The 9,310-nt window shown below is 38.0% G+C and overlaps 1 protein-coding gene across 4 annotated transcripts in view; it reads left to right on the top strand.

Moving 5' to 3' along the window:
• GALNT3 (polypeptide N-acetylgalactosaminyltransferase 3) overlaps window positions 1–9,310 on the top strand; it is a 47,301-nt gene that overhangs the window by 16,950 nt on the left and 21,041 nt on the right. For 2 of the 4 annotated variants that reach the window (XM_055088258.1, XM_055088242.1), the window contains exons 2-3: window positions 4,302–4,345; window positions 8,379–9,002. In XM_055088258.1, coding sequence (XP_054944233.1) covers window positions 8,488–9,002 — 515 coding nt within the window. In that variant the 5' untranslated portion in view covers window positions 4,302–4,345; window positions 8,379–8,487. Of the gene's footprint in view, window positions 1–163; window positions 222–4,301; window positions 4,346–8,378; window positions 9,003–9,310 lie in introns of those variants that run through there. The other 2 variants (XM_055088255.1, XM_024122397.2) reach the window with 2 other exon arrangements.

The raw sequence follows: 9,310 nt of genomic DNA, 5'->3' as shown, positions 1-9,310 counted from the left end.
GCCATGGCTCACGGGGCCAGCCGCTCCGCGGCATGTGGGATCCCCCCAGACCGGGGCGCGAACCCGGTTCCCCTGCATCGGCAGGCGGACGCGCAACCACTGCGCCACCAGGGAAGCCCTAGTATATCTCTTATATGCTATGTGAAATTCATTCATAGGCGCAGATGTGGCAGGAGATATTATGTGAGCCTCCCTCCCCACCTACCCTGTTACCCCCATGGGTAAGTGTAGCTCTGTAATTACTTGTTTGTTCCAAACTGTAAAGATAGATTGGCTGGTCCACAAATCAAGATCCTGTCTACAACCTTTCACCTAAGACAAAGTTAATGGAGATATTTATCTGACCAAGTGTGGCTGAGAAGTTGGATGTCAGACCATGCCCTTTTCCTTATTAATCTGTGCCTTACAGTTGCTGGAAGTCATATCTGTCACTAGGATTTTTGTCTCATAACCTGAAGATACCTAGGTTCAGAAGTCTTCCTACTTTATGACAATTTCATACATTTAGTTGGCTGCTGGTGGCATTTTCCAGCCACCCAGAGCAGCTTTGCTTGATCTTTAGCTGGGATCTTTGAGGTATGTCCGCTGCATGGGGCTTTCTCAATGTGGTTTACTTTGCATCAGTGTCTGTCAGTTGTCATACATCCGGAAGTTACTTCCTCTCAGAATTGTTGGCGAGGATGTGAACATGGACTAAAACATAATCAAAACTAACAAACCACCGTAGCAAAGCACCATGAAATTTGATCCCACCAATAAATACAAACAGAAATGAATTCCTACCACTCCTTCATTCCCTAACATTTTCACCAGCAGATGAGGGGCACTTAAAATTTCTGCCCAAGCACTTAAGGGTTTATTATCAAGGCAAGTTTTGTTTTGTTTTGTTTTTAAATTCAGTTAGAAAATCCAGATGATAATACATAGGAAAGATCCAATGAGTATTAATTCACAGTAGTGTACTTTTGTTAGTCTACAATCTACACTGTGATTTGAGGGTGTAATTTCTTGCTTTGTATAGTTATTCTTAAGTCTTTACAGCAAGCATGCTTTAACTCAAGTTGTAAGCAAGTTTCACATAACAATTAGGCTTTGTGCCAATTAAATTCAACTGGAACCAGACCTTAAATCCCTGGAGTTGTAAAGGTTTATTGTCACAAACACAGAAACAAGAAATGGAAAGAACCACTGTCCGCTTATTTTATTAAATGTTACTCTCATGTGCAGTTATGAAGTTCTACGTTTCACTGCTTTAGAAGATTTTTTTAGGTGGAATTTTAAAATTAAACTAACACCTAATCTTGCAGTGTGTGCTTTTTCATGTGGAGGGACAATCATGACTATAATGATGGATGATGGATCTTATCTTGATGTTTTCCCACCTGAATCTTCATTTAAACAATATCCCCAGATGATTTATTGCCACATCATAGTTTAAGAAGCCATGGTCCAGATACCTGGAAGCACAGTTTTGTAGTTATATTATTTTAATTTACGAGATTTTGGTTTTTTTCTGTTCAGATGGAAGCATATTTTTATTACTGAGAACAATTCATTGATTTTAACCCAGTCTCACAGACTGTTAGAATTGTGCATATTGTTTTAACCTTTCAAAGTATCATTTTGTGGATATCTTTATTTATTATTAATGCCTTTTTGTAATGTCTACATATATACTAAGATATAGATTAATATTTTTTAAGACCAGAAGTTCTCTGAATTTTAATTTTTTTCTAACTTTAGACATTTATAGGGATTTGGAATTTAGAAAATCTCCGAATTTTAATTTTTTTTTTCTAGTTTTAAAAAACTATTTCATGGTGTTCCCTTCTCTTCTTCTGCAAATGTGATCTTTTATAATTAGCAGTTGACCATTTTGGATAGGCGTGTTTAAAGATTTTAGAAAGAGTACAAGAAGAACAAACCCTTTGTCTGCTAATCATTTCTAATGTGCACATACAACATTTCTAATGTGCAAGTATCCTGAGCTTGCTATTGTGCTGAGTTTTTAAATTCTCAAACTTAATAATCCAATTAGAAGTTGGTTTTGGAGGGATTTGCTTTGTTTCACTGGCTGTTTTTTTTTTCTTCTTTTTTTTTTTAACATCTTTATTGGAGTACTCCCACCCTCCCTATCCCACCCCTCTAGGTGGTCACAAAGCACTGAGCTGATCTCCCTGTGCTATGCGGCTGCTTCCCACTAGCTATCTATTTTACATTTGGTAGTGTATATATGTCCATGCCACTCTCTCACTTTGTCACAGCTTACCCTTCACCCTCCCCGTATCCTCAGTCCATTCTCTAGTAGGTCTGCATCTTTATTCCCGTCCTGCCCCTAGGTTCTTCATGACCATTTTTTTTTAGATTCATGTATATGTGTTAGCATGCGGTATTTGTTTTTCTCTTTCTGCTGTTTTTATATTGGTCTTCAAGTTTGGCAAGTAGTGTGGTCTAGGAACATGGTATTATTCCCAGTAATAGAAATAAAGAATCCTAGTTAATTAATTAGGATTATCTCATTAATTAATTAATTCGGATTATGTCTTTTATTGTTCCGAGTCTCAGTTTTTCCATGTTTATGATGGGAATAAAATATTTTAAAAATGATTTTACAACATCATAATTTGGAATATAACCTCAATGCCTCATTTATATCAGCAGTTAATCCCTTAGACTTTTCAGGAATCCTTGGGTCATTCTTGCTTTGGATTTTTTATCTTATCCCTCCATGTCAAAATAACTTGCTTAATTTACATCAAGCGTTTATTTTGAAAACCTGTCTTTGGAGTATTAGAAATTAATAATGTGGTTGCCTTTGGGCAGATGCAGTCCCTTTTTTTAATTTTTAATTTAATTTTATTTATTTTTTTATACAGCAGGTTCTTATTAGTCATCCATTTTATACACATCAGTGTATACATGTCAATCCCAATTGCCCAATTCATCACACCACCACCCCACCACCCCGCCACTTTCCCCCCTTGGTGTCCATACGTTTGTTTCCTACATCTGTGTCTCAATTTCTGCCCTGCAAACCGGTTCATCCGTAGCACCTTTCTAGGTTCCACATACATGCGTTAATATACGATATTTGTTTTTCTCTTTCTGACTTACTTCACTCTGTATGACAGTCTCTAGATCCAGATGCAGTCCTTTTCTTATCAGGTGCGAATTTTGCCCAAAGTCCTGTTACCTGAACCAGTGATGCTTAACCCTTGCCACCCTTTAGAATTATATGGAGAGTTGAAAATAACAAAAGCGGGGCCTAAGCCCCATCCCTAGAACAACAAAAATAATTATATACTTTAAATATGTACAACTTGTGCATCATGTACACTTCAGTAAAGCTATAAAAAAAGTTTTTAAAAGTCTCTTTTTAATAATACATAGTGATCCAAACAGCTGGAGTTCCTTCCTCTCAATAAAAGCCACGATTGTCAAAAATAAATGAATAAATACATAATAAAAACAAATAAAATAAAATTCTGTAGAGATGGGGCCTAAGGCACTGCAGTTTTAAAGAGCTTTCTGTTCATGTGTATCCAGAGTTGAAGACCACTGATGGAGATGCTTAATGTTGAGTGTAATTTATTATTAATGGAAGGCTGATATTGTACATTAGCAGCAAAGAAAAGTCATACACAGTCCCTGGGGGATCTATGTTGGAATCTTCAACTGATCAGCAATCAATAAAAGAAAATTATTCCCTTAGAAATAATCTGAAAAAAGCAAAGCATCATGTTCCTACTTTAGTAGACTCTACCACTAAGCAGTCTCACTTTCTTAACCCGCCATTGTCAAAATCTACAGTCTCATCCTCCTCGATCTTTATTTCCAAAAACATGCTCTGAAAATAGTTTTTTTTTTTTAACTCATTTGTCCAGAAAACCTCACTTGAGGTGATGTGAGGCTATCTGTAGTTTTTTTCTCCTAGGTTTTCCCCTTACTTCCTTACATTTATAGCATCGATTCTTGACTCCTTTATAAAGACCTTACTTCAGACAACCTCAGTGAAAATCTCAGGATTTTACATCAGACCTGAGTTGGAATACAGTTGGGGAAATGCTGGTCTTCCACTTAAACTGAATGACCTTGGCCAAGCCACTCAATCTATTTGGCTCTCAATGTTTGTCAGTAAAATGGGAATAACAAACTTTGCAAGATTGTTGTAAAGACTAAAAGAGAACTTATGTAGTAAGTGTTAAAGTATCAGGGACCTAATCAACATTTAACAAAAGTTAACTATTTCTGTTATTTCTGATAGTAAATGAAATCTTGGTCTTCTTTCATCCCTTTTCTAGTCAACGAACGTTTACTGGGTACCCATTACGTCACCAACATTGTGGTAAGTGCCAAAAAAAACAACCATGAGTAAGGGAGATACTATTCATGTCCTTTATGAGCTTGTCTTGACTCTCTCATTAGAGATAACCTATACTAAAACCTAACTGAGTGACTCCCTTAAATAGATAAACATGCACACAGTATAGGATTATTACCTTATTGATGAACTCCTCTAGTTTATAATGCATCCTTAAAAAAGAACTCTCTTCCACCAGCCTCATTAATTCAATCCTTCTTTCCAATTCCCCATCCTACCCACAGATATGATTTCTGGCATAAAATGTTTTGGAAAACCCATCACTACTGTAGAAGGATCTCATTCTGGGGCTTCCCTGGTGGCGCAGTGGTTAAGAATCTGCCTGCCAATGCAGGGAACATGGGTTCGATCCCTGGTCCAGGAAGATCCCACAAGCTGCAGAGCAACTAAGCCCGTGAGCCACAGCTACTGAGCCTGCGCTCTAGAGCCCACGAGCCACAACTACTGAAGCCCGCGTGCCCTAGAGAATGTGCTCTGCAACAAAGAGAAGCCACCGCAATGAGAAGCCCACACACCGCAACGAAGAGTAGTCCCACCTTGCTGCAACTAGAGAAAGCCCTCACGCAGCAATGAAGACCCAATGCAGCCAATAGATAAATAAATAAATAAATAAATAAATAAATTTTTTTTTTAAAAAGAGAAAGATCTCGTTCTGTCATCTCCTTCTACTCTATACTTTCCCGGGACTCTTTCCTGTTCTATGTTGTGTTAAAACATTCTAAGGAGACCACCTCATTCCTTTTCAAATTCCTAATCTAGCTTATCCTGGCTACTGAAGAAATTTAGTATCACTAAATAGCACTGGAGAAGGGAATTTTTGTTGGTTGTCTCAGAGACAGAAAGGAGGATGAACATAAGTTAATTTATATCTATTTATCTGTTGTCAAGCATGAATATTTTATGCCAGAAATCATATTTGTGGGTAGGATGGGGAATTAGAAAGAAGGGTGGAACTAATGAGGCCATTAGAAGAGAGAAAGGTGATCACGTTGTATTTCATAGGTTGGGGAACCATTATCCTATGAAAATTCAATTTGGCCATCCTTATCTCCCTGGAACCTCTTAGATCATTGTTGCCCCATTAGTCTGAAAGTGTCCTGAATCCTAAGCCCTAGTATCTTGGGAGCATGACTACACCTAGCCTATTGGATTCTCTGCCAAAGTTCATTTCTGGTTTGCACTAAAGCCCATTGGACCAGGTCTCGTGAAGTTTACTTTTAAAGATCAACCACTGTCAAACAATTAACATCTCTCAAGGGTAAGATGTAGATTGTATCCACTTGACATGGATACATTATCTGACAATCTATTCTCCCTTGATTCTCCTTTGTTTTGTTTTCTCATTCCTTTTGCTCTTTCTTTCCAGTTTCTCTTTTTCCCTCCCCTAACCCTTAATTGTAGCTATTTCTCTGGCCTTCTTTACTTTATATACTGTAGGTGAACTCTTTTGTACCCCAAGACTGTCAAAGTTCATCTTTAGCACAGAGCTTTTCCCTAATTTTCAGTCCTATGTATCTTTTTGCTCATGGGAACTCACCTTGGAAACCCTACCAGCACCTCAAATTTGTCATGACCAAAACTGAACATCCCATCCCAAATCTTTCTTCCTATATTCCCTGCCTTTGTCAATGTCATCACTCTACCCATCCACCTCCCATTCTTCTCTTTCTCTCACCAAGTCCCATTCGATCTCATTTCTTGGACTCTCTTGAGTCAGCTCTCTCCATCCTTCCTGCTCCCCTTAACTCTTTGGTATACATTACCTGTACTGGCGCCGAGGAACCTGTGATTTTTCTAAAACATAAATATTATTACGATCCTTCCTTAAAATCATTCAGTACTTTCCATTCTATTCATTCAGGACAAAATTGGTAGATTCCACATTCACTGTGTGAGCTGGTCTTTAACTGACCTTCCAGCCTCACCTCCTGCCCCTTCCTGCCTGTGCCCTCCACTTCTGCTGTACCCAAGGATTGACCACATCTTTTCTTGCCGTATGCCTTTGCATCTACCATTTCTTCTCTCTCCTCTGTCTTGTCCACCAGCCTAAAAATTGCTTATCTGTCAAGATTCTGCTCAATGGTGTCATTGCTGGGAAATTTTCCCTAACATTTCTCCGTATCCTCCATGTGCTTTCGTTAGTCTCCATCATATCACGCTGCTTTGTGGTTGCCTGTTTAAGTGCCATCGTTCATACTGACCTCTGCTCCTTGAAGCTTACCTTTAAGGTACCTTCATAGCCATAGCCTAGCACAACATTTGACACGTAGGAAATGATATAACCACAATTGTGTGGTCTGAAACTCCTTACAATATATCTTAAAATGATGTTAAAATCTTAAGAGGTCATTTTAATCCTTACATGAGGCTCTTGAAGCAACCAAAGCTCAGAAATATTGGAATCTCATTTTTATGGGCAAAACATCATAAATGAGGTCTCTGTTGGAACCAAAGTGTCCAGTCTGTCCTGAATACATATGGAGCAGTCCAGTTAGAAATAGTATGTAGAACTAAGTTTTCAAGTTCTGCCTATTTTGTTTATTCAGCTTCAAATTTTTTGCTGAAGACCAGAGAATCCATCTCAGAACTTGGTTTTTTTATTTTAAATTTAGTGATAACTTTGGAAAAGAAGTTAAATAAAGTGTTAATTTTTACTCCTATAAAGGGCATTTTCCTTAAAATGTGTTTAGGGTTAGGGAGCAAAGGCATTTTCCTTGCCCTTTTGTCTCTGCTAATTACTTGACTGACTATAAGGGTGCATGGTATGTAATCATGTACTGAACCCTTCACATTACATTTTTTTAGGCATCATGAAGACAGTCCATCTTCACTGTGATTCAGGCAGTAGTCAATGTCCTCTTTTACTTTTCATTTCTTTTGCTCCTGATGGCCCATACTAGGGTTTGGTAAACATGCTGCTCTGTTCTTAGGATCAACTGCAAGCAGCATTTTGTCGCATCAGATACTGCTTTTAAAACTTAATGATCTCTGTTGCCTCTTTAGAGACACTTCCAAGTGATGCTCACTGCCATTTTTTTGTCTATTTCTTATTTTTTTTTTGTATTTGTGTGAGCTACTGAAAATAGCTGTTATATAACAACACATTATCTTAATTTTCCAGTCTTTATTGATTCTGTTAAATTCAACAAGTGCTATCAGGTGAGCAAATTTGGGAGAATGCCAGTTTACTTGGTGATGAAGCTGCTTTATCATCTTAATTGATTTAGTTGAAGTTCATAGGTTGATGGTGAACTTCTTAAAAGCCACAGTTTGAGATGTATGCCTGACAGTACCTGTCAGTGTACCTTTGCTTTCTTATGGATTACCCCTTTCTTTACAATCAGCTTAATGAAGTTCTTTAGCCCCTTGGTTATTGAGCTAAGATTTTTTTTTTAAAATTATTTATTTATTTATTTGTTTTTATTTTTATTTTGGCTGTGTTGTGTCTTTGTTCTGTGCGCGGGCTTTCTCTAGTTGCAGAGAGTGGTGCGCGGGCTTCTCATTGTCGTGGCTTCTCTTGTTGCAGAGCAGGGGCTCTAGAGCGCAGGCTCAGTAGTCGTGGCACACGGGCTTAGTTGCTCCGCGGCATGTGGGAATCTTCCTGGGCCAGGGATCGGACCCGTGTCCCCTGCATTGGCAGGCAGATTCCCACCCACTGCACCTCCAGGGAAGCCCCAGAGCTAAGATTCTTTTTAAAACTCAAAATATATTTATAAAACTCATTTATGCATATTATATGGCAGATATTAGGCAGAGTTAACAATGTATTTTTTACTGGAGAGAAGTCTCTAATATTTTATAACCCCAATAGATTATAGTTAATGATAGCAACTGTGTTCTTCCAAAAGTGTAATCTTCTTGAGGGCAAGATATCTTTGTATTGTTATTAACCATAAGAGTACATTGTTTATAGCTTATGTTCAGTTGTTGGCTGAGTGAATGAAGTGAACCATGCCTATAGGATGAATAGCTACTAACCTGTCATTTCTGTTTATAGGTATTGCAATTTAAGGAAACCTTCTTGCCAGCAAATCTATGATAAAAAATATATGTAACAGAGGAAACTGTAACTGTTACTTGTCGAGTGACGAGCTTTTAATGTCAGAATGGCTCACCTAAAACGACTAGTAAAACTACATCTTAAAAGACATTACCATAAAAAGTTCTGGAAGCTTGGTGCAGTAGTTTTTTTCTTTATAATATTTTTGATTTTAATGCAAAGAGAAGTAAGTGTTCAATATTCCAAAGAGGAATCAAGGATGGAAAGAAACGTGAAAAACAAAAACAAGATGTTTGATTTAATGCTAGAAGCTGTAAACAATATTAAAGATGCAATGCCAAAAATGCAAATAGGAGCACCAGTCAGGCAAAACATTGATGCTGGTGAGAGACCCTGCTTGCAAGGATATTACACAGCAGCAGAACTGAAACCCGTTCTTGACCGCCCGCCTCAGGATTCTAATGCGCCTGGCGCTTCTGGCAAAGCATTCAAGACAACCAATTTAAGTATTGAAGAGCAGAAGGAGAAAGAACGTGGAGAAGCAAAACACTGTTTTAACGCCTTTGCAAGTGACAGGATTTCTTTACACCGAGATCTTGGACCAGACACTCGACCTCCTGAGTATGTTGAAGAATATTCATTGTTTCATGTTTATCAGGAGGGTTTTCAGGGGAGGGGCGTTAGTTAAGGAAGTTGCTTGTTCTTTAGCCACTTGGAGGCAAAGAATCGGCAAATACCATTTATTTAACCTGTCTTAATTATTTTTTGCTTATTGTTATTGAGGCTAGATTTCTATATCAATGTTTAGTGAGGCATTGCAGATGTGAAAAATTATCATCTTAGAAATTAGAAAACGGAATTCTAGATCTGACCTCTATAGAACCACAAGGAAATCCTTTATTCTTAAATGCTTTAGTTTTCTCATCCAT

Source organism: Physeter macrocephalus, chromosome 2, assembly GCF_002837175.3.
Source record: "Physeter macrocephalus isolate SW-GA chromosome 2, ASM283717v5, whole genome shotgun sequence".
NCBI lineage: Eukaryota > Metazoa > Chordata > Mammalia > Artiodactyla > Physeteridae > Physeter > Physeter macrocephalus.
This window is presented reverse-complemented; position numbering and strand designations above follow the sequence as displayed.